At 36.9% G+C, this 27096-nt stretch overlaps 1 protein-coding gene across 10 annotated transcripts in view; it reads left to right on the forward strand.

The window, feature by feature from the left end:
* The window catches only part of spn-E (spindle E), a 437239-nt gene that overhangs the window by 104774 nt on the left and 305369 nt on the right, over positions 1-27096 (forward strand). For all 10 annotated transcript variants that reach the window (XM_067091862.1, XM_067091856.1, XM_067091855.1 and 7 more), the window contains one exon: positions 8996-9217. In XM_067091862.1, coding sequence (XP_066947963.1) covers positions 8996-9217 — 222 coding nt within the window. The remainder of the gene's footprint in view (positions 1-8995; positions 9218-27096) is intronic.

Genomic DNA, 27096 nt, shown 5'->3' on the forward strand with positions numbered 1-27096 from the left:
TTCTTACCTGTGAGTGAAAATAGCATTTTGAATAAAAATCTATAGAAATGACTAAAAACAAGAGAGAATTGCAGAATTAAAACCATCTTTACCAGGTCAGTGAAAATGGATCTCTACTTCCATTTTGAATAAGACCAAGTTGCTCACCAAGTAGCCCCAGCCCTCTGTCCCTTCACTTTCAAAATTATTAATCATGTGAAGACATATTTTCAGAATTTGTACTGACTAAAAACAAGAGACAATGGCAGAATTAAAACCATCTGCCACAGTCATCCCAGTTTCGGGAAATTCCACCAAGGAATGGGCAACACTACAACTCTCTTTTGAAAGGAAAAAGTTCCCTAGATATAGCTACTCAGCAGTTTGGAACCCCTATGAGAATACTCTTAAAGGGGACAGCCTCATCAGAAGTTTATGGTAGGCTCTGACTCCTTAATATTATAACCTCTACCACCTTGCTGGAAGTTGCCACCAAAAGGCTTCCAGAAGATTCCAGGAAAATTTTTGCTGTAGTGGCCAAAAGTCTCAAGAACCCGATGGGAAGCACTGTGTGATTTCCTAGAATGGCATATAAAAGCACGAATGGAAGCATTGGAGGGCTCCATCAAATCACTCTCCAATGTCACTGCATAGTTACATTCTAAACCCTAAACCCTCCCGTAAGGACCTGTTTGAGGAGTCTGTTGTGGCTCAACTCGATGAGCATGCCCGCCAACAGAATTGTACAATGTACACTTTTCTGGGGAAAGGGGAATTCTGGAAACAAAGAACCCAAAATTTCCCTTTACCCAGCCCCAAAAAAGGCTTACTTTGATAGAAAATCATATGAGCCTTCAGTCACCCCAAAAGTTTTCCTCAAAAAACAGGTAGGTGGTCAGAAGGGACAGTTCCCTACAAAGAGACAACAACAACAGCAAGGACATCCTTTTTCACAAGGTCCAAAAACCATCTTATGGGGGAAAAGGAAAAGCAACACCTGGAATGTGTATCAAAGGTGAAGGCAGAGGGGGAGGCAGATACTAAGAGGAATTGTATGGTTGGGGGTTGGCTTTGACACCGCAGACAATGGAAGTTTTTCCTTGTTTGGGGGGGCAGCATTATTTATATGTGCAGAAAGGCCCTGTTAATGGGGCCCATAGAGAAACATGCGTATATTCACCGCCCAGTACACCTCTTCAGTGTCCTCAAAAAGGATCCCTCCAAAAAAGGAGAGTGATCCTCAACCAGTCAACATTGAACAAGCACATTGTTTGCCAAAAGTTTTGGATAATTACCATTGCCTAAGTACATGGAATCATTCCAAAAGGGGGCTTGGACAGTTTCTATAGCTCTGAAAGATGTGTACTGGCACTGTTCCCCTCCACCCCTTCCTAAGGTTCTGGATAGGAAAAAGATATGTACAGATTTAAAGTCCAGGTCCTTTTGGACTAAACATTGCCTAAGAATATTTTACAAAATTAGCAATGGTGTTTGTTCAAGAACTTGAACAAAAATGAATGCAACCTAGATAACTGGTTGATCGGGGGCCCCACAAGAAAAGAGTGCTTGGAAAACCTAAGAACAATGGTCAACAGACTACAGTCAAAAGGTTTTATAATAAATTTAAAAACATCCCTCCTCATGCCCAGGAGACACTTTCAGTGGCTGAGACTGTGTTGGCATATTCTTCACGGCCTGTTGCCTCTCCCCATCATACTCAAAACAGAATAAGGCAAGTCCTCAAAAGCTTCCTTGCACAGCCCAGAGTTTCCAGACAGCAATCAGAACGTATGATGGGCCTGCTGCAGTTGGCATTAGTATAGATCCAGTACTTAGATTGCAACTAAAAATGTGAACAAATTCTGGCTATTGCATGCAAAAAGAAAGAAAGACCGACTTCATCAAAAGATTAAAAGAGTTTGGGAGATACTTCGGCCTTGGATCTGGAAGGAATCTGGCGAAACAGGTCACCCTGACTCCTCCGTGTGTATGAGTGACAGTACACACACATTCCTTGTTGACAGGTTGGGAGGACATTGGGAGGATCGTCAGGTGGCAGGAAGGTGATCTGCTTCTCTGAGGAATTCTTCTATCAATTTCCTGGAGCAGATGGCTGTCTTTTTGTCTCAAAGAACTCATACTTCCAGCAGAGAGAAACAACATAACTACATATCCTACATCAAAAGGTCACAATCACGTTCACCTCCTCAGCATAATAATGCTAGCCATCCTTCAGATGGCACAAGCAAGGAAGTGGCACATGTCTGCAATTCACCCCACAGGGGGTCGCATTGTAATAGCAGATTGTCATATCGAGGAAAACGACAGCCTCAACTGAGTAGATGTTGGACAACCACTCTTTTCAAACAATAGCCAGCATGCTTCCACAACCAGAACTGGACCTGTTTGCCACGTACAAGAATCACAAACTCCTAATGTATGTCTCTAAACGTGGACAGTCAAGCAACAGCAAGAGATCCCTTCCTACAGACTGGAACAAGGGGAGGTAGATATCTGAAATTCCTCCATTGTCCCAGATTTTTAAGGTTTTGAGCAAATTTCTAGCCATCAAGAAAACAGCTTAGTTAATAGCCCCAAATTGACCAAACAGGCATTGGTTCCTATTACTTCAACAATGGACAAAGAGCAATTCCACTATCGTCCACTGTTCTGAGCCGAGACCTTCACGTATGGATTTTTTAAAGATATCTATCATGAAAATTACTCTCCCAATATTGCTAGGTACCTAGTGGAAAAATTACAGACATCGTCTGTCCAACAATACCTGTCTGTATGGAAGATATGGTTAGATTATATCCATACTGAGAGCCCAGTTGAGATTTTTATGAGAAACACTTTATTTTTCTCATATACCCTTCTGAAGACAAATGCCTTGTGGTTACAACAGTCAAGGTATACAAGGCTGCATTAACAGAACCCTTGTTTTATGGATTCAGGATTGACTCCAGTATAGAAGTTGTCACTTCTCTTTTGCAGTCTTTTGCTCTACAAAGGCCTGCTCCCGAAAGGCTTCCAATTACTTGGTCCCGGAACAAGGTGCTTAGACTTCTATCAACCCCTCAATTCAGCGGACCCAATACAACCACAACACACACATGCCACAAAAAGTGAATTTCTTGATTGCATTATCAGGAGCTCGTATTGTGAACTGGGCTCTCTCAGATGGGGACGATGCATCATGCAAACAATTGACCATCAATTATTGTTGTCCCATGGCCCATCATTCCTGGCCAAAAATGAGGATCCTTTAAAAAAGGAAATCTATTCTTATAAGAAAACTGAATTTAGCATACAAGACATTGTGCCAGGTTCAAGCACTTAAGGTTTTCTAGAAGTCACGGCAGACATCGCAGAGGTTCCGATTTTCCTACACCCTAGCACAAACTAACCACTCTCACTACAAGGGCTGAGAATGATTGAAGTGTTTCTCATTAAGAAGGCAAATCCACACTCCGTTCTTAGGTCACATGATATTAGGAAAGTAAGTATGTCGTTGGCCTTCTTAAGAAATGTCTCGAAGTCTCTGAATATACAGGGTGGTCATCAGTTAAATTAATGCTACATGCTCGAACAAATTGTGCTATGGCAGAAAACCAGGGGTCTTATTGACAGTGAGTTTGCTAACTATTGCTGGGAGAAGGGCGACAGTACTGCAAACAAAGGCAGCATGTTTAGGTAAGCCACTGTAGAACTACATCCTAAAACTTAAGTTTGTGTATAGTTTCTTGTTCCTTGATACTGAAATCTGAAGAGTATATGGAATAAAGAATGGGACTTGAAATCTGTGGCTTGACCTCGGACCAGGAATGTTTTTTCCTTTGGGTTATTGGGATTAAAAATTGAGAGCTTAAGCCTTTTTCATCATCTGTCAATTTCTTTGTAAAGCTCCTTGAGGAGGAAACAAGCGACTACGCTATCAAAAAACAGGTTTTGACGTAGGAAAAACCTATTGTTGGTAGTTGCTGTTGACTCCTCAAAACCCTCCCACTTCCCTGACGAAAAGGCATGGGATTTGGGCGAGGGATCATCCTGCATTGACCAACAGAGAGTAATGGCTCCTTGGTCTTTAACAGCCCGGTTGTAAACAAGAGGACGGATGCACATCTGCAGTAGTTACTTCTCTTTCATGCAGGTTCTTTTGACGTTGGAAAAACTGGGTTCAGCTTTGCTGAAGATAAGGGAAAGTGTCCTCTTAATCTTTGAGTTTATTATATACTCCATCACGTTATAATGTTAATAATCATTACGAAACAATACCTGGCCAAAAAGACCAACTAAAAGAGAATTCTTTGATATTAGTTTGGTCACCATGGAGCTCTGGTAGACCATGGAAGGTAACTCATTGAGGACTCAACAGTGATTACCAAAAATAGGTTTTTCCTACGTCAAAACCTCTTTCTTTCTTTCTTTTTTTTTTTTTTTTTTTTTGATGAAAAAATTATTTACCCATTAAGTACTAATTTTCAAATATTAAGATTAACCCTTAAACGCTAAGCCTCTATTTACAAAATTAACCCTTAAACGCTGAGCTTCTATTTACAAAAGTGTCTGTCGCGCGAGTTAGCGCCGAAGCGGAAAAAAAGTTTTTTTTTTTAAATCATAGCACACTTAGTTTTTAAGATTAAGAGTTAATTTTTGGCTCCCTTTTTTTTTTGTCATTGCCTGAAGTTTAGTATGCAACCATCAGAAATTAAAAAAATATCATTATCATATATAAATATTGAAATATATGACAGCGCAAAAAAAATTTCGTATACAGTAATTGTATACAAATCGTGCTGTGAGCAAAACGGTTAAAGCTAACGAGGTTTTTTTTTTCTTTGTATTGTACACTAAATTGCGATGATTTTGTTATATAACAAATTGTAAAACGATCAAAGCAACACAGAAAAAATATTATTACAAAATGATGCATGAATTCGTAACGCGCGGACTTTTTTTTTTTTTTTTTTTTTTAAATTAAATCAAAATATTATGCTAGAGACTTCCTGTTTGTTGGAAAATGAAGTTAATTGATTGAATATTACTAGACTGTAAGTGTTTTAGCTTACAATTGCGTTTTTCGAGCATTTCGGTCGAGTCAAAGTTGACTGAAGGTTGAAATTTTGGCACTTATCGTGATTTATATGAAAATATTTCAAAACTGATAAAAGCTACAACCATGAGTTATTTTTTGTTGTATTCTACATGAAATTGCACACATTTTCATATATAAAACTTTATGTAACGACTAATATAAAAATGTGCAAACATTACGACAAGGTGACGAAAGAATTTCTGAGATGTTCGGCCAAGTTACCGTGCGCGGACGTAAGGAAAATTTATTTATTTATTTTTTTTTTTTTTCCCAAAATTCACCATAAATCGAAATATTGTGCTAGAGACTTCCAATTTGTTGCAAAATGAAGGTAAATGATTGAATATTACTAGAATGTAAGAGTTTTAGCTTACAAGTGCGTTTTTCGACTATTTCGCTCGAGTCAAAGTTGACCGAAGGTTGAAATTTTGGCACTTAACGTGATTTATATGAAAATATTTCCAAACTGATAAAAGCTACAACCATGAGTTATTTTGTGTTGTATTCTACATGAAATTGAGTACATTTTCATATATAAAAATTTATGTAACAACTAATATAAAACGGTGGAAACATTACAACAAAGTGACGAATTTCTGAGATGTACAGCGGAGTTACCTGCGCGAACATAAGGAAAAAGTTTTTTCAAAAAATTCACCATAAATCGAAATATTGTGTTAGAGACTTCCAATTTGTTGCAAGATGAAGGTAAATGATTGAATATTACTAGAATGTAAGAGTTTTAGCTTACAATTGCGTTTTTCGACCATTTCGGTCGAGTCAAAGTTGACCAAAGGTTGAAATTTTGGCACTTGTCGTGATTTATATGACAATATTTCCAAACTGAGAAAAGGTACAACCATGGGTTGTTTTTTGTTGTATTTTACATGAAATTGCACACATTTTCATATATAAAACTTTGTTACGGCTAATATAAAACGGTGCAAAAATTAAGACAAAATGACAAAAGAATTTCTGAAATTTTCAGCCAAGTTACAGCACGGACGTAAGGAAAGTTTTTTTCAAAAATTCACCATAAATCGAAATATTGTGCTAGAGACTTCCAATTTGTAGCAAAATGAAGGTAAATGATTGAATATTACTAGAATGTAAGAGTTTTATGAATATTACTAGAATGTAAGAGTTTTAGCTTACAATTGCGTTTTTCGACCATTTCGGTCTAGTCAAAGTTGACTGAAGATTGAAATTTTTTGTAATCGACGTACGGTACGTCCACTCATCACCCGACAGACAATTTTAGTCGACTTACGATACGTCCAGTCGGCGTTTAAGGGTTAATAATATTTGAAAATTAGTAAATCATCATTTATATCATAAAAATTTATTAAGTCATGAAAACAATATCAAATACACCAATTAGTGAATATTTCTTGATGGAAAAAACCCGCGAATGGGTGAGTTTTCCCGCTAATAATTTTTAGATAGGTTCCACAGAAAATCCCGCAAATCGCTGAGTCCGCGAATCATGAGCCTACGAATCGGGGGGAGGGGTTTACTCTAGTATGCGCTATACAATTTGGCTGTATCGAGCAGGAAAGAGTTTATGTCACTTCAGTGGCCCATAAATGAACAATGGCAACTAAAGAATTCAGCTCAGCTCAATCTTGGGCATCTCGGGCAGATTAGTATTGTTCCTAACTTGAAGGGGGAATGCCTTGCTCCTCTCACCCCCATGACGTCTTTTAATTTTTTTGCTCATAAATATACCAAGGGATTGCTGATGGTTTTAGTTCTTACCTTTTATGATGTGTCACTTGTGATTGTAATTTTGCAAAGAAATATTAGAAAAAACATGTATACCTCCAAAAAAGTTACTGTATCTCCCGATCTCAGTAAATTTACGTAAATAATTTACTGTACAATAAATATACTCGGAATTTGTTATTGTTTTTAGTTCTTATCTGTTATGATATTGTGTGAGCTGTAATTATACTTTTACAAAATAAAATCAAATAAATTGTTAGAAAAAAATGTATAACTTGGTAAAATTTGCAAGTGTTTTGTAAGAGGCCCACAAGGGTTGTGTCACTTTCAACTTCCCTGTGAAAGGTAGGGAAAATTTTTTAGAATTTTTTTCTTACACCATGTGCATTTGCATATTTTCCTCTTTCCATGGCCAACCTTAAAGTTTGCCTGGTCTGAGGGGTTGCATGATATATACTTAGCCCATCCCTTAAGGGTTAAGACCTTAAAGGACACCTTGGCTCTGAGGAAGGTATTAACTGAGCAGGATCGAGAAGATCACAGGACAATCCAGTAACTTCTGTTGCTCTGTCAAGAACCCATCTTCCCGTCTGACTAAGAATGCAGTGTCCTTTTTTGTCCAAGACTTAATTTTGGAGGTGCACTCTCAGATTCAGCAGGGGACCTTTTGCCTACTTTCAAAGTGAAAGTTCGTGACATCAGGGCAGTCTCTATCTCATTAGGTTTCAGGCACAATATGTCCATCACTTCCATTCTGCAGTTGGCTTACTGGAAGTGCTAACCTATCTTTGCGTCTCACTATTTTAAAAGAAGTTGAAACAGTGTTTGAAAATTGCAGTACCTTGGGGCCATTATCAGTGGCTGGCATGGTATTAGGGGAGGAAGCATAGGAATCTCTCTTTCTCATACTATCTCTGCCTTGAAGTAAGGTGTTGAATTTTCTGGAGCCAGGGGGTACCGTATAGTGTACCTGGAGTACCCACCAGTCTTGGTGGATGGATTGTGTTGGTTTAAGGGGGGGTGAAAACATTATCTGGTTGTTTTTTATTTTGGTACTGTGCCCAGGCCAAGGGTACTTGTGTATGCTTTGCCAGCGATCGGGCCTATCTCTGATATGAAGCTCCAGGCCTATCCTCTGCTATGAAGCTCCCAGTTAAGTAGAGATGACCCACGGCTATACCGCCATGTCACTACTGGTTAAGATGAGCACCAACCGGAGGCAGTATTCACCTGCAGTAGCTCTCTTACCAGGCAAGGAAACAACAAGCATTGTTTCAATGCTAGCAAATTTTCTATTTCAAAGTCATTACCATGTCTTGATGTTTTGGAACAGAATATGTCCCCGTATCCCACCCCCATTTAATATGGGATTCAGCTGTATAATTGGTTGGTTAGTTACTTATATGAAAATGACATATTCATAATAAAATTAAGTTTCATGTATACTTACCAAGTAATTACAGAATCAGAGCCCACTCTCCTCCCCTTTCATGGACATAATGGCACAAACAGAATGAGATTTTCTGCTAAGTCATATCCAGTACAGTACTCACATTAGTGGGCGGGCCTTGTCACCTACACTAAACTATCGAAGTGCCACAGCGATTTTTTAAATAAAGACTGCCATACAAGTTAGGAACTATAGCTGTGTAATTACACTTAATTGTGATTTAGTTATTACCTGTTGTATTTTGTCGTTTTTCTTTAATCTAGAATGCTAATATTTGATTTTGTAATTTATCATTGTACCTTTTTTTATTTTGTACAGACTACAAAGGAGTTGGGTTCCTTATTGTAAGTCCCAAATATCTCCTTGCAGGTACTGCAGGTGATTTAGCATTCATGGGCCTTCAGCAACTTGAGCCTCCCTCCTAAATTATGATGACTATATATGAACATATTTATTTGTTATATAAACCAGTCACTCATTTTACAAGTGTCTTCTTAACCCCACTGATCTTGCAACTAACGTAGACTTGATAAAATGTAAGGCATCCAGGTGGTATGTACACTACTACTACCAATTTTCTGTTGGTAACATAAAGGACTGCAGTGTCTAGGACATTCAAAGAACATAAATATGGGCTGTATATAAGCTGTGGGCTTATATAAAAAAAGCTATTTTGTTTTATGAAATATAAGATTATCCATATATATTTTTGTAACCTTGTTAAATATTTGTATTTGCAACAGATTTTAGAGAAAATAGAAAATTATCAAGTGATAGTAATTGAAGGGGAAACAGGCTGTGGAAAGTCTACACAAGTACCTCAGTTCATTCTAGATGATGCAAGAGAAAACCTTAAGCACTGTAATATTGTTGTTACACAGCCACGGAAAATTGCTGCAACTTCATTGGCTCATCGAGTTTGCAAGGAAAGAAACTGGAAATTAGGGAAGATTGTAGGATATCAAGTAAGTCTTTGATCGTTATTAATGTTACAGTTCAAGTATTAGTTTGGTAGTTGTAAATTAATTACCTTTTAACATAGTTTGTCATGTGTTAAAGTTTTCATCATCTTTTATGTATGAATTTGAGTTAAATGTTTTTGGCCAAAGATTTTTAGGTATCCAGGACCCTCTAAGGTCATTCTTGATTATTATTATTATATTATTATTATTATTATTATTATGAGGATGATGATGATGATTATTATTATTATTTATTTATTTATTTTTTTATTTATTTTTTGGTCTATCATAGTCATCCTATTTGACTGGGTAGTTTTTATAGTGTGGGGTTCCTGGTGTTATCCTGCCTCCTTTTCTCACTATGTGCGCTGTTTCTAGTAGCACACTTTTCTGCATGAGTCCTGGAGCTATTTCAGCATCTTGTTTTTCCAGATTCCTTTTCAGGGATCTTGGGATCGGGCCTAGTGTACCTATGATTATGGGTACAATTTCCACTGGCATATTCCATATCCTTATTTCGATTTTCAGGTCTTGATAACTATCATCAATTTTTCCTTTTTATTTCAAACCTACTCTGGTGTCCCATGGTATTGTGACGTCAATAAGTGATACTCTCTTCTTGATTTTGTGTCCCGTCTGGTCTATTGGCACATATCACCCTATCTGTTCTGATACCATAGTCCCAGAGGGCCTTTGCCTGATCGTTTTCTATCACTCCCTCATATCATACATCCATCCATCCATCCTCAGATTGGTGTTCATACCACTTATTTACTGCAAGCTACCTGGTTTTCTTGCACAGGCTCCAGTGGAGGGCTTTTGCTACTGGATCATGCCTCTTTTTGTACTGGTTCTGTGCAAGCACCACCCCTCGAAGTAGGTTCCTTCACGTGGTGAGGGGGTAAGGGGCCCTGGCTTTTCTTCTTCGTTCTAACGAAGAATAAGAGCCCAGGCCTGACGGATCACCTACAAACCTTTTCGATTTAAATGGCGTGGATATTTTCACTTTCGTACAAATTTCTTGGACCTGGTAAATAGGAAAAGGTATCATAGCTGGGATTAGGTTTATATCCGAAGCTAAATAGTGAGAACCGTGGCAGGACCATCAACTGCCCGATAATGTTCGGACCTGAGTTTTCAGGCGGAACTATTCTCACGGACTGGACCACGGATTCCAGGGGTCTAGTTCTGGGAATAGGACTCTCGGCATTCTGTCCGGTTTGCCCATAATGTGATTAGGGTGGGGATGATTGTATTCTAGTAATGCTCTCAGTCCTATCAAGCGGGTTGGCTTACACTTGAGCCACTCTAATCATGTTGTGCCATCCCCTTTGGGGTAGGGTAGGGATGCGGACATTTGGGAGTCGGTTCTCACTTGTGCCATTAGTGGAGGAATGAACTCCATGAAAGGCTGATGATATCTTTTTAAGGTTTTCAGGTTTTTTTTTTTTTTTTTTCCAATCTTTATGACAAGTAAGTTAAAGGATTTGAGTACCCCTGGACCCTTTGATGGTAGCGAATCGGCACGGTTGACAACCATTGGAACCTCATCTGACAGCCCTTCTTTAGAAAAGTCAAAACAAATTCAGAAAGCAATAACACTGGAACCATATGCTCCCAGTACAAAGGAAACCAGTAAAAAGTAAATACCGTCTTGACCCAACCTTGACTCACTTTGACTCCTCTTTGGGAGTGACAGTTGGTCAAGGTTTCTAACCCTAGAAACTGACCAGAAAATATCGGCACTCAAGTTGGAAAATTATTTATTAAGCAGACACTCTACGACTGAAATGTCGTTTAGACAAATAAAAGAAAAGACTTGGCTTATAGAGGCCACGACAAAAAGTCAATCTGAAAATTATTTATCAATAAAAATATAGATAACATAATTATAAAAATAAAAAAACATGATACTATGAACAGTATTCAGGGTACTATTGTACTTCCTGAGAATAATAACGAGCCAGTTGAAAAGCAAATACTGTTAGACTCACTTAAAAAGAGATACCCCAAAGTACAGGATTGCGAACTATATGATCTACCAAGTAAAGAAAAGAATAAGTCTTAAAAATCGCAAAAATAAAATTTGAAGGCCAAGACCTACCTCAGAAAATAAAAATTTTAGGCCAAACCAGAGAAGTAAGACCATACGTCCCAAAGCCGCTACAATGTCAGAATTGCAGTAAATATGGACATGCGAAAAAATATTGTCGAAATGAACCTGTATGCGCGTATTGTGGATCTGAAGAACATGCCACACAATGGAAGTGTGGGGAACCAAAGTGCATAAACTGTGGGCAAAACCATCATGCAAGATCCAAAGAATGTATGTACTATATATATAATACAGAGTTGAAAATATTGCAAGAAAGAACTGGAATGTCTGTAAAAGAAGCTAAATTAGAATTGAAAGTAAGAGGAATTCAAGATCCGTCTAAGAAACGTACATATTCTTTAACAACAAAAACCAATAATGAAACAAAAATGCATACAAATAGAAATAACGGAGCACAGAAAAGTAATTCTCAGGAAGAAATTAATGCCTTAGAAATAAAAACTAAAATGGTAAAGAATAAAGAAACAGGGACAAATGATATGGATAACATTTTATCCAATTCATTTGAAATATTAATGCAAATAGAAACAACACAGGAGGATGCTACTACAGAAATAACAGAGGAAGGACCTGATAGACTAGAAATTAAAGATAAAAAAAGGCCATTGGAAAGAACACCACCCAAAACAAAGAAACCAACAATTGTTAGAGAAACGTCAGTCAAAACAAAAACAAGAGATATGAAGAAAGAACAAAAACTAGTTAAGAATATTCCATTATCTCCTAAAATAATAGTAAAACCAATGGATACAGACATCCAAAATACCGAAGAAGTGGGAGACAACCATACCTTAGACAACAATGAATATGTGAAAGGAGAAGAGATTACTCCATCACCAATAATTGACACAACAAGAACAAATAAAGAAAGAAATATACATGACAACTCTTGTGGATGTAATGATTGTTTCATTGCATTGTGCAACGATAACAAAAACATAACAAAAGATGGCTTAACAAACGTTATAAGAAACTTTATGAAATATAGAAAAAGAAACCACAGATTTGAGTACCCATGAAAAGGTTGCATGTGCGTTGAGCACTTAATATATATAAAGAAAAACAAATGAATGTCGTAAGAAAATTATTAGAAAAAATCCAAATTGATAATACAAAAAAAGAGTAAAAACTCGACCGTTACAATAAAATATTTTCAATAGCTATATAATACAATGGAACGTAAATGGTCTACAGACCAGATTACACCTAGGAGAAATACAACGATTACTAAAAGAATATGAACCTATGATATTATGTTTACAACATGTCAACAAAACAATATCAACAATAGGTAAATATACCTTAGCATCTTCATCTAGAGAGGAAGAAGGAAATTTAGGTACTGCTATATATATACATAACAAAGTATGTTATGACAAAGTACCTGTAAACTTTAATGATCTGCAAATATCGAGTATCAGAATACGAATAAAAAACGATAATTATGTAATTTATAATTTATACAACCAACCCAATAAAAATTATGACTTAGATAAACTTAAAGAATTATCTAATAACACCAAAGAACCTATATTAATAGTAGGTGACTTTAATGCCCACAACCCGATGTGGGACTGTAATTGTACAGACTCAAATAGAGCAGGGAATAAAATAGAAGAATTCATAGATTCATATGACATTTGCTGCATAAATGACAACAGAAATCAACACATATTTTTCTAAAACACATGGAACATTTTCCTCAATCGACTTAACTCTATGTACAACAAAAATAGTAGATAGATTAGATTGGAATACAGTTGACGACCTGCATACAAGTGACCATTTCCCAATATTAATTTCATTTTACAAAATAACCCCACCAAGCATGTCCCTCAATATAACATTTATAAAGCAGATTGGGAGCAATATGAATTCCACACTAGGGATATCCCACCATTTGAATATTCAAAAGACCACAATAAAACTAATAAATTTCTTGTTGATTTTATTACAAATGCAGCTGATAAAGCAATACCAAAATCCAAATCTCATCCAACAAAACACAAAGTCCCATGGTGGTCTGAAAAACTAACAGAATTAATAAAAAGTAAAACACCAAATTGGGAGACGATTAGATAATTTGAATAGAAAATTCAGTAAAATAAATAAATTATTACCGATATTAGAAGAAAACTTACAAAAAACTGACTATATTATTATTAGAAATTAATACATTAAAACCTCTATATAACAAAGTATCTGCAAAATTTAAAAGAGAAGTAATTCAAGGAAGAATCATTTCATGGAGAAAGTATGTATCAGATCTCTCTAATAATACTCCCATACAAAAAATATGGGAAAAATTTAGGAAAATAAATGGTACCCATGTTAAACCACCTAGACATGCCATAATAAAAGGTGGGAAAAGAATGCTTGATCCTAAAGAAATAAGTAATGTAATAGGCGAAAGTTTAGCAAAAAGTAAGTAGCGACAAAAATTTAGATGAAAATTTCCGAACTAGGAAAAATAATATAGAGTTAATAACAATAAATTTTGAAACCATAGAAGATATTTATTATAATAGAAAGTTTAATATGGATGAGTTAGAATTTGCATTGTTGAACAGCAATAAATCTGCCCCTGGAGGTGACAGTATTTGTTTTGAAATGATCTGCCATTTAGCACCTTTGGCAAAAGCATACTTATTAGAGTTTTATAACCACTTATGGCTTCGAAATTTATTTCCTAATGAATGGCGTAAAGCTATAATTATTCCTATCCCCAAACCAGGAAAAGATCCCAGTAATGTAAACAATTACAGACCAATTTCTTTAACTAGTTGTCTATGCAAATTGCTAGAAAAAATGGTAAATGCTCGACTAACATGGCACATTCGAGAAAACAAAATTTTGACTCCCACTCAGTTTGGATCACAATGTAACAGATCAACACTGGATTGTCTATCTAACTTAGAAGATCACATACGAAGAGGATTTGAACGAAAACAAATTACTATAGCCGTGTTTTTGACATTGAAAAGGCATATGATACTACATGGAGGTATGCAATATTAAAAGCGTTACATGAAAATAACATCCGTGGACATTTACCTATGTTTATCCAAAACTTCTTGACAAATCGCAGTTTTCAGGTGAGAATTGATGATGTTCTGTCTAGAACATTTCCTCTTGAAAATGGTGTTCCACAGGAAGCGTCCTTAGTGGCACGCTGTTTACTTTAGCAATCAATGATATCAGTAATAATCTACCTATTGGTATTAAAAGTAACCTGTATATGGATGATTTTGCCATATATTATTCAGCATCTCGAATAAAACATGCAGAACGAATCATTAATAAAAGCATAATAAAAATAGATGAATGGGCTTTATCTGTAGGCTTTAAATTTTCCATAGAGAAAACCCAAGCAATCATGTTTTATAAAAATAAAAAGTGGAAAAAGGAGAAGAAATAGACTTGAAAATCAGAAACCATAGTATACCAATTGGCCAAACAGCAAAATTTTTAGGATTAGTATTTGATACTCATATGAACTGGAAAGCCCACATAACATACATGAAATCCAAATGTAAAAGAGCATTAAACCTAATTAAAACTATCAAACACTACTTGGGAGCCGATAGACATACCCTTACTTTATTGTATAAAGCAACAGTGCTGTCTATCGTTGATTATGGAAGTGAAATATATGGCTCGGCATCAGGCTTAACGCTGAAAACTGTAGACCCAGTTCATAATGGGCCTTAGAATATGTTCAGGAGCTTTTCGATCATCACCAACATCATCTTTACAAGTTGAATGTGGTGAACTACCTCTCTCTCTCCATAGAGAGCTAGTAACAATGAAGAGTGCTCTGAGAATTCAGACAAATGATTCTCCAACTAAAAAATTATTTGGATTAAGAGATGTGTTTATAAACAATCATCCACCTTCTTTCCCAATTAGAGCTAGAAGATTGTTTGAGTCGCTAAATATACATATACAATTACCTGTAATAATAAAATCGCCTCCTCCTTGGACAATGAATAAAATGAGAATTTGTACACACTTGAAATATTTATCAAAAAAATCATTCATATACTCCAGAATACCATAGACAACATGCAGCAGAGCATATTATCCGAAAAGATCCACATTACGCAATATATACTGACGGATCTAAGTCACAATACGGAGTGGGATATGCGCGGTATCCCAAAACAAAACGTATCAGTTCTCTCTCCCCAGACAAAGCTTCTGCATTTACAGCTGAGTTATGTGCAATAGTATCAGCCATAAAAATAATAAGAGAAGTCTCATATAATAATTTTGTAATTTATAGCAACTCCAGGAGTGCTATAGAAGCTATTCAAAGCTATAATAAAAAAATAATATTGTACAACATATAAAGTTCTCTCTCCATAAATTGTATAATAAGGAAAAAATATTGAAATATGTTGGATCCCTGCCCATGTAGGGATTAAGGGAAATGAAGAGGCTGATAAAGCAGCTAAAAAGCAGTCCACATGACAAGAACAAATGTAGACATCCCTATCAGTGACTATACAAGATATATAAAAACAGTCCTTGTAAAAAAATGGCAAAATATATGGAACGAAGAACCTGAAAATAATAAATTAAAACAGATAAAATCCAGTGTTGGAAAATGGAGTTCATCATATCAGAGAGAAAGACAAGCACAAGTAATTCTGACACGTCTTGAATAGGCCATACTCGATTGACACATGGACACTTAATGAACAGTCCATGTGGCCCTCTTCCCAAATGCCCAGATTGCAATGTGCTGATAACAGTTAAGCATATACTGTGTGAATGTCCACAATATAACCTGCAGCGATTATCAAATTTCGGAAATAGACCGATAGAAGAAATTTTGTCAGAATCTTCAACGTTCTCAATAGCACCCATTTTAATGTTTATGAGAAGCTGCAAATTAATTGGAAAAATATAAAAAAAAAAAATCAGAATAATGAATTTTAAAACAAGTAAATTTTATGATTTTACTAATTTATTTTGAATTTTTATATACCTTTTTAGTGAGTATGTATGGAAGCATGAGTTTAAATGTATTTATTGTATGAGTGTGTTCCAGTATGAAAGCGTATACCTTTTTACAGCTTTTAATTTCATTTTCATTCATCATCATTGACAAGTGACTTATTAGGTCCCAGTGCTAGGCTTCTAGCCTAGACTTGTCATTCCATCCTAATCCTTCGGGCCAGCCCTATGAGAGCTGATGGTCAGCTCAGTGGTCTGGTTAAACTATTTTAATAATAATAATAATGTGCAAGCACCAGACATTCGCTTGCTATGTGGTTTATGATCTCGTTTTTCATATTGCATTATTATTGTTACTTTATTATTTATTATTATTATATTATTATTATTATGATAATGACTTGGGAAATAATGTACTCATTAGGGATGTTGCAAATTCCTCATGTCTTGTTTAAGCTAGGTATTAATTTCTGTCTGTAGCATTACCATTCTTCATCTAGATATGATTACAGGTAGGCGTCAAGTTACAACAAGGTTAAGCTCTTACGTGCATGTCGGAAGTCAATTTTAATGTAAATCAGTTTACAATTCAGTCCACAGGTATATATAGGCTACCCCATAGCCTAACTCCTTTTACCCACAGCCTTCCATTGTTTCATCACCATGAGTATTTTTTATATAGTAACTTTATCATTCTTTACAATAATGATTATATTCATTTGTTTTACTAAAAATTCAGTAAATTTGCCTTTTCACATTGTGTTCCCTTACCATGAATTATACTAGTGAGTATTGCATTACTCATATTGTACTGAAGACTAGACTATAGTTTATTGCTTTTAAGAAGTGTATTAAAAGGATATTAATCTTCTGTTTTATTGTAATCATCGATTTCCCATGTCACTTTGTAATATCACGGAAACCTTGCATATGTAATTTTCCTATTGTGTATATAACTTACCCCATGTTTACATCTAGCCTACATGTGGCATTTCGTCCTACACCAGCATCAGTGACTCAGTTGTCATGATGCCGAATAACTCAAAATCATTCATTCATTCATCCTACACAAAGATAATTCAACCTTTTTTTTTTTTTTACTGGGTATCATACATATTTAAAGTACACAGGAGAATATTTTATCACTTAATATATTTCATTTACCCCACGTTTACATATACGGCTCATGTGCTTCGATGGTAAACCAGTGGTAGTTGTGCCCAAAATAAAATCAGTTTAAGCTTATTTCAGTTGACTGATGAATATCGCACCATTGTAATCCTGTATGGTATTTGAAAGTACTTTACTACTAGTGTAGTGACCTCTAATTTGATCTCAACCAATTTCTATCTCATCGTAAAGTTACAAAACGCTTTCATGATGTTTGCGTATCACGTTGGAGCACATGCGTTTGTTGTTTACTCTAGTTTTTAAGTTTATTCTGAGAATGGTAGTCAACTCAGTTTTTGCATTGGAAATGTTATATTGTATCCTTTTTCTTTTATGAATTAATCAAATCATTTTGCAAACCGAATCTTCCTTGGAACCATCAAGTGCTTGCGATGAATTCTTGTTGACATTCATCACCTGCACGTTCCTTAAGGGTCTGGATGGTAATAAGGCTTAATAATGTTGGTTTTTTAATTTATTCTCTTAACCACACCATTTATTACCATTCCATTTCACAGATTGGCCCTTGACTTTGCTTTGTAATTACAGTAGAGTTCACTGAAGCAAATCTTTAAACAGCTTCACATCAGCATTCTCATCCCTAAGAATTGTCGACTGTTGAATGTGGAATTTCTAGATCACATGCTATTAACCTTATTCTTTTTCCTCTGTCCTTTATCGCCTTTTTTTGGCTGGCTTAATTGTTGACAAAGTGTCCTTTTTGCCAACATATTGCAGCTTATTACAAACTTTTCAAACAGTAAATGAAGTACAAATGACACCTGTTGTTCTCAATAGCACGAGAGAGAGAGAGAAAAGAAAGGTGTTTGTGTTCATGCTTATTAGACCAGCCAAAAACTATCATATATTTTTCAGTGTACACTGCTAGAGACTGCAGCTGGTGTACAAATAAATGTTAGTGTGTGTCAGAGAACTTTGGTGTAAATATTTTAGTTGGACAGATATCAAACTGTTAGTCAATCCTTCCATTCTAGCCAAGCATTCAACACTATTCTTCTAGCCCAGGGAAAACTGAATGAGGGTTGGCTGAGGTGGGCCATTAATGTAAAGGCCTCAGGTTTGTATGTTAGGAAAAATACAAACTGATTAAAAGTTTGTGATCTGTTCCCTTTGGCCTTTACATTGGGAGAAATACTTATGGGTGGGAGGAAAAGTAAGTAATGACTGATTGTAGGTCGAGCTCACCTGGGCTCACTTCCTGACCATTGTTGGAGTATAGGAAGCAACTGAAAGCCTCTGACTAAGAGGAGAAAAGGTTTTCATAGAAGCCAGATATCCAGACTTTTGCCACGAAGGGAATAAGATTCCACAATGTGGCCAAGAAGAATGGGAGGATTTATATCTATTGTAAAACCCACAATAGGTTAACTACCCTGATCTATGAAGAGAGTACTCTGTTTTAAGAGGGCAGAATGGCGTCATTCTATTTCTGAGATTAGCTCATTGTACAAATGTAAAGAAAAGAACGGTTTGTAACTCAGTTGTATCTACAGATATCCATCCTGAAGATCATCGTCTTCGCTGCTTGCTGGAAGCAGAGAAGGGAATAAGACCATTCACCACCAATCACCATTCCTTCCACACCAACATCCAGACTAGATACAATATGCCCCTAAGGGCACTGGTAAGACAGCATGTTGGGTAGCCACCACCAGACCCAAGGAAAAAGTGTCCAAGGACCTGTGAATGATGTCCATTAGGAAAAAGAGGTAAAGGTGATCTGACGATTCCATGTACCAGCCCTCAAGACTCTTTGAACTGATGGATTCTTCTTCAAAGCAATGGACCCTGTAGGGGAGTGGTACCGTAAGTGCACCTCATGCGGTGCACTTTAGGCATTCTTGAGGGTCTTTGCATCATCCCTTCGGCCCCTAGCTGCAACCCTTTTCATTCCTTTTACTGTTCCTCCATTCATATTTTTCTTCCATCTTACTTTCCACCCTCTCCTAACATTTGTTTCATAGTGCAACTGCGAGGTTTTCCTCCTGTTGCACCTGTCAAACCTTTCAACTATCAATTTCCATTTCAGTGCTGAATGACCTTATAGGTCCCAGCATGTGGTCTTGGGCCAAAATTCTATATTCCATTCATAAAAGCAATGGAAGAGCCGAGACCCCTGACATCAGGAGCCGTAAGTCATAACGGGCTGTCAACTACATTAGACGAAGAAGCATATGCACTTCTGATGAACTCCCGTGGCCAGGAGATGGTATTCTTGCACACTGCTTTCTTGTTCCAGCCAGTACTAACAAAAAGTCTTTAGCACCGAGGACTGAGGTACCGAGTGAAAGTTTTTCAAGCCTAACCCGTCCAAAATTGCTACAATTATGCCATCCACCCACCTGTTCATGTTTTTCTTTTATAATCAAGCATACGGCTATAAAAAACCACAAAACAGACTTACAACCCAAAATTAACAACCTAACCATCAGAGAGCTCTCTCTATCGCACTACATTCTATTCAACTCTCCCGCTTGCATTTATTTACATTTTTGTCCTATGACGTCACGACAAGACAAATACTTTTGGACATGAAGAATGCTTTGCTGTAAAAACATCTTATAAAATTAAACATGTGCTTTTTATACATTTCGTAATGCCCATGCCATTTCACTAATGCAGAAAATAAAAAAAAATTATGACGACTAACTCCTAAAACTAACATATAATCACACTTACCTCCTCTTCCCTCCCCTCCAACCTCTTCTTATCCTACTGTAATCTCCTCTAATCTCCAGTATTCTCCAATTCTTTACCCTTTAAAGTATTTTCTAATACTTTCCCTTGAAATTCCAGCTTTAGTCAGTACAACTATTTAAGGCTTTCTTTTTTCCATCTCGCCTCCTTTATTTCTCCAGATTCTATTGTTTCTCCTATTGCTGCAATATCAGTTTTTAATCTCTTACTACTTACTCCCGTACTTGATTTTATTGCTGTCATTAGGGTTTTACTATCAGTTTTAACCAGTGCTTCTAATTTTCTCCTCTTACTATCTCTTCCCACCAGTGAAATCGCGGGGATTTGCAAATAGCTAAAATCCGCGAATACTTAGGAAGAACACTTAGAACTGCCAATTTTGATAGTTTTAACACAAGAAAAGACATGTAAAAATGCTTATACTTTATCTTAATAGTTTTATAACAAAAAATGCATTTATTCATGAAAATTATATGAAAATACAGTAATTAGTGAATATTTCTCAGTGAAAAATAACTTCGAATGGGCGAATTTTCCGCGAATAATGGCTAGATATGTTCCACTAAGAAACCCGCGATTAAGGGGGTTTACTGTACTGTATATCAATTCTTCTATGGCCTCCCCCACACTCAGAGCTTCTGCTTCAATGGTGGACTTTGCTACTCTTCTGGATTTCCACCGTATAGGACTTATTCTCTTACCATCTCTCAAAGATATCTCATAACCTAATTGTGTATGACTATCTTCATCATTCCCAAATGAAGCATCTGCATAGGCTTCCCGATAAATCTTTTCTTCTTCTAACTCACTTATTATCACTTCTCCCATTATGCTCTTAGTTTTTCTCACAATTTTAATCAGCTTTTTCTTGTATTGAGTTGTTCCTTCTTTAAAAGCTTTACTTAATTCGCTAACATCGTATGATATTTCTGGAATGGTTTGTAGCAGTACCCAATTCAACTGTCCTATCACTGATCTATATTTTGTTGACTCCTTTTGTCCTACTACTCTGTAACCTGTATCCTAATACTCTGTTACCTGTAAATCTTCTAGCTTCTGGTTCTCTTATAGAAAATATATACTGTACTGCCACTGATTAAGACAAATTCCATTTTCTTATGCTCTACTATTACTCCTATATACTTAAAACATTTACTTTCTTGTTCTCCTACTTACAATTTCCCTTTTAATTTTCCAATTGTTTCCTTTAAAAATCCTTCAGTTCGTCCGTAGCAAATGTCATCTACATGTGTACATAAAATACCATTTAATTTATTGTCTTTCCTCCAAAAAGAAATCATCGGTTAACTGCGATGTGTACAGAGATTTCCACTTATCGGCGCCGATAATCGGATATTGGCGCCAATACATACCTATCAGAGGCACTGATAACCGAAAATCGGCACTTTTTGGTGCTGATAAGCCCTGAAAATCACTGAAAAGGTGCCAAAAACTGCTGATTTTCGGTTAGTGATGATTTTCGGTTATCATCACACCCTCAGAACGGAACCCCCGCCGATAACCGGGGACTACCTATATTTGGTTCTAATCTACTTCTCTTGCCTTTAAGCTCCTTCACCACTTTTACCATCTTACAATACCATGCCTTTGCTGCATCCTTGAGCCCATAAACAGTTTTCTTCAGTTTCCTTAATCCACTTCAACCATCTTCACTAGGTGATTTAAATATACCTCTTGTTCTATTTGATCACCTTGTAGATACACAGTTTTCACATCTAATGTATAACAGTTCCAATCTCAGTTTTATTACTGTCAAACAAAATTTTAAAATTTTGGCATTGCATGTAGGAGTATCTTTTTCCTATTCAGCCATTTCTTCTTCCAAACCTCTAGCTACCAATCTTGCTTTACGTATCCTTTCCCATTCTCCCCCCCCCCTTTACCTTTTCAGTTACTATCCATCTTTTATAGCTTTTTGTCCGTCATTTACCTCCGCATATACCTTGTTTTCTTTCCAACTTTGCCGTTCTTTTTCTTTAGCTTCAATTACACTTCGGTTTTCAAATCCTAGCAAAACCTCCTCTTCATCTTCAATTTTTTTCTACATGACTATAATCTCTTTAAGTTAACCCATCCCTTGTCATCTGACTGTGAGTCTTCTACATTGTATGAATCAGCCCAAAATTTACTTGATCTTTTTCCTGGAAGACTTAATATAGTCCACTCTTCTGCTTGTCCTCTATTTTTGTTTGTAGCTCTAACTCTATTTACCTTTTTGAAAGTGGGTATCTCTTCTATTATTACTCCTCTTCTAGTACCTCACTATTACCTCACCTTCCCCTTTATCTTCAGTGTTTTCTCTGCCAAATCTCTCTTAATAGTCTCTTGTATATCTGCATTCCTTCTCCAGCCCATTGTCATCTCATTTCCTTCCTGCCTACCTATATTCCCTTCCTTTGATGCATGGGATTCATCCTTCACAGTGTGTGTTTTGTCTGTTTCAGGTATCTTTTCTTTTTTGGTGATAGCCTCTGAATCCTAGTAACATGTATTCTAGCTACTTCTCTTAGAGAATCCCCATGTTAAACCACTACTGTTTTACCTGATACTCCCACTACCTGAGCATGTCCTCTCCATTCATTTTCATTTTCTCTCTTATAGAATACCTTGTCTCCCACTACTGCTTCTTCAAATTTATGTTGTCTGACATTTTTTTTAAAGCAATTCTCATTTTTGATAAACACTTCTCTTGCCTTATGCATTGCATACCTTTCTTTCTGCTTGCAGGACTTAAACTTTCTTCCCCCATTAAATCTGGCATAGAAGGGTTTTTCCCAAATACTAATTGGTTAGGGGAGCGACCACCATTATTTATTAATCAGTTCTTAGCACTCACTACCCATCTGAATGCTATGGACCAGTCCACTTCATCATCTTTCATTTTTCTTAAGCTTTCTTTGATTATGCCTACTGTCTTTTCACACAATCCATTGCTCCATGGAGATTCAGATGCTGTGGCCAATGCTTTAATATTCCATCTTTCTGCCATCCTCCTCACTTTTTTATTTTGAAATTTTCCCCTGTTGTCTGATAGTATTTTAGAAGGTGCTTCAGATATAGCAAGCCACCTGTCAAAAAGTATCTTTATAATAGTTTCTGGTTTCTTGTCTTTTATCCAAAAAGCATGACAATACCTCATTGCCACATCTACCATTACCAAGAACTTTCTCTCTTCTATCTCTCCCACATCCATTGCTACAACTTCATTAAATGTCTTGCTCCAAGAAAGTCCCACTACTGGTTTAGCTGGGTTTCTCTTGTATCTTTTACATACCTCTCAACTTGCCATTAATTCTGTTAGTAACTTTATTTCCTCTTTTTCTTTCTCTCTCAAACCATCACTCCACTGTGCTTCTTTTGTTAGCTTCCATATTTTATCTCCACTTCCGTGACCAAATTTAGATGTAACTTCATCATTGCACCCTTAATTTCCCTTAGGCTCTTTCCCTCCCATCCCTCCAGTAACAATTCTTCTTCTACCTTCCTCCTCAAAATTGGTATTTGGCCATGTTTGTCTTTTCTTAACTTTACCTTCATTTCCCCCTAATACTTGTATTTTAACACATTCTCTTTTAAATTTATAGTCATACCCATTTTACTCACGGTTTTCTTACCTTTTAACCACGGTACATCACCCTGCAAAATATCTGTTCAAATAAAACTTTTTGTTTGTCAATATCACTGGTATTTCCATTACCCCTTTCATCTAGTATGATGACTCACCAAAATTAAATACTTTATTAGACTTTCTTAGTATCATTCTCGTTAACTCTTCCTGATTCAAACCTACAACAATGTGTGCTAGTCAAAATTCCCCACAAATTGTTAACTTACATCCTGTGTCAAAAATTGCATCAACCTCTTCCCCAAATTCTTCCTCGATTTTACTAACTTCTCCTATGTAAAACATTTTCTTCGTCTTGTCCAATTTCTGATTTCTTCTTTTGAAAATTCTGAGGATAATCTCTTGCCCAATGCCATTCCAATTTACATATTGCGCGCACAGTGTTACTTTCCCTTCTCTATAGGATTTCTTCCACCTCTACCTCGATTCACGTTTCCCCAATATCTTTGGTTTTCCTTCCCTTTCCCAAAATTTGCATAACCTTCTGATCCCAACCATTCCCCCTCCTCTTTATTCCCTAATCCCTCAAATAGTCTTTTCATTTTCTGTGATACTGTTTTATATTCCAACTTTCCTTGACCACAAGCTGCTAATACCATTTGTTTTTGATTTTCTGTGAGATTCGCTTGTTCTACTACATGAAAACCTTTTGCTTCCCCTTCAAGCATGCTTTTCCCTATCTCTCTACTACACTCTGACTCTGCCTTTTCATACCTAATTATAAAGTCTCTCATCTTTTCACTAGATTCCCTTTTATTTTAAAGTAGTTTTTCAATTTACTGTAATTTTCAATAACGTATATTTTAGATACACTTCATCTAGTTTGGATAGGATTATCTTTGAACCCTCTTCATCCTTAAGTTCATCTCTATCTATTCCTTCTGTTACTTCTAAAGCTTTTCCTTTTAAGCTCATTCTTATCTCTATCCCCGAATATTTCACTACTTTTCCACACACCACAAGCCAACCTTCGACTTGTCCTCTCCATCCTTTACAATCGCCATGTGTTCCGCTAAATCTCGGACAGTCTCCTCCATTTCATCTCCCAAAGTTTACCATCAGATCCGTACATTTTTAACCAAACACTCTGCTACCACTTGAAAGTTTTTCTAGCCTAACCTGTCCAAAAATGCTACAGTTAAGCCATCCACCCACCTGTTCACGTTGTTCTTTTATAATATAATCCAGCATATGACTAAAAAAAACCATAAAACAATTACAACCCATAATTAACAACCTAACCATCAGAGAGCTCGCTCTACTGCACTGCACTCTATTCAACTCTCCGGCCTGCATTTGTTTACATTTTGCTCCCTCCCGCCATTTTGGTCCTATGACATCACAACAAGAATGGATACTTTTAAACATAAAGAATATTTTGCTATAAAAACATCTTATAAAATTAAACGTGCTTTATATACATTTTGTAATACCCATGCCATTTCACTAATGAAGAAAATAAAAATAAAATAATTATGACTAACTTCTAAAAGTAACATATAATCATTGCGTCCTTTTAAGATAATAGTGTAATGCCCGAACTGGACATAAGGGCATTTCGCTAGGATCATTACCAACAAAATTTGCAAGGGATGGAATCGAGAAGGACTCGACTCTGTCATCAGGAACCAATGGATTCTGAGTCTCTAGCAGTGAATTCCAGGACAAATTCTAAAGACACTAAACTCCAGCCCCTTGAGTATTTAACCTCAGCAGAGAGTCTATGAAGCTTCAAACTCTCTTGGCGGATGCTAAAGCCAGTAAAAAACCATCTTGAGGTTAAAACTCTTTCTGGAGAATCCCCTAAAGGCTCATAGGGGGCTTGGTAAGACTGCTTAGAACCAGCGTCAAATCCCAGCTAGGAGGCTTGAGTTCCCTAGGGGGACAAGATTGCTCAAAACTTCGTAAGAGCATAGCATCTCCTATGAGTTTGAGAGATCCACTCTATAGAGGGATGAAGAAATATGTTTTTATTTAGCATTTCCCAACGTTTTGTGAGAGAGAGAGAGCGAGTGTAATTGTCGTTGTGAGTGGTTCGGTTGTTGGAGTTCGTTTTACGGCGCTGTCTGTCTGTCTGTCGGGAGTTTTCGGTTTTGGGAAGTCTTGGGCAGTTGAGGTCCAACCTTGAAAACGGGGAGTTCGTCTGGTTTTTGTTTTGGATACCGGTACCGATGTTGGTGGTGCATGTGTCTCTTTTTTTCGTTCGTTGTTGGTGGAGGGTTTGTTTGAAATTTTGTTTTTTGGTTTCTGTGTGCTGTGATTGGCATCCGTGGACCTTTACCCATCTCCAGCAACCGAAGATCAGGGTGAGTGTTGTTTTGTTTGTGGGTTAGAATTCCGCCACATAATAACTCCTTTTAGATGAAGAACCTGTCCCAAAGCAGCCCTATAGCCCTAACAGCAGACACAGAAAGGAGCTTTTTCCTACGTAGGAAAATAAGGATCAGCTGCTTGCTTAATAGAAGTTCTGACTGGAGAGAAACCCCATTGACAACACCAATAACAGGAGACTGCCCACTTCCCTTGATACACGGCTGTTGATGATTTCTTAAGATATCCTGACATCTCTGACGCTGCCCTGCGAGAAAAGCCTCACTCTCAGGAGATACTGGATAGTCTCCAACCATGAAGAGATAATGACTTGACGGACGGACTGATAGCTTTCGACGTGAGGCTGGCAAAGTAGATTGTGCCAAGGGGGAATCTCTATTGGATCTTCTGTCAGCAGAGTTAGAAGGTCCGGGTACCACTCAGCGTGTGGCCACAAGGGCGCTACCAAAGTCATCCTGAGGTTCTGGGAAGACTTAACCCTGTTGATTACCTGCTGAATCAGGCAAAATGGTGGAAAGTCATAAATGTCCAGGTTGTCTCACGGATGTTGAAGGCGTCTTCTGCCTCTGCCCAGGATCCGGAACTACTGAGAAGAATACTTCCAGTTTCCTGTTGAAACAGGTAGTGAACAGATCCGCCATTTGTGTCCCCCTAAAGGAGAAACAGCCTTTCTGCCACTTCCTGGTTCAGTGACCACTCTGTCCCCAAGACTTGACTTTGACAACTCAGTTTGTCTGCCACTACATTCCTTTTGCCTAGAATGTATGTAGCTGACAGAACCACCGAGTGGTTTATAGCCCTCTGATGTAACTGGACTCTTAATTCGTGAAGATAGTGAGAGACTAGCACCCCTTATTTGTGTATGTAACCCACTACCATGGTGTTGTCAGACATCACAACCACGGAATGACCTGCCAGCTGAACCTGAAACTCCTGAAG

Source organism: Macrobrachium rosenbergii, chromosome 48 (assembly GCF_040412425.1).
Source record: "Macrobrachium rosenbergii isolate ZJJX-2024 chromosome 48, ASM4041242v1, whole genome shotgun sequence".
Classification (NCBI taxonomy): domain Eukaryota; kingdom Metazoa; phylum Arthropoda; class Malacostraca; order Decapoda; family Palaemonidae; genus Macrobrachium; species Macrobrachium rosenbergii.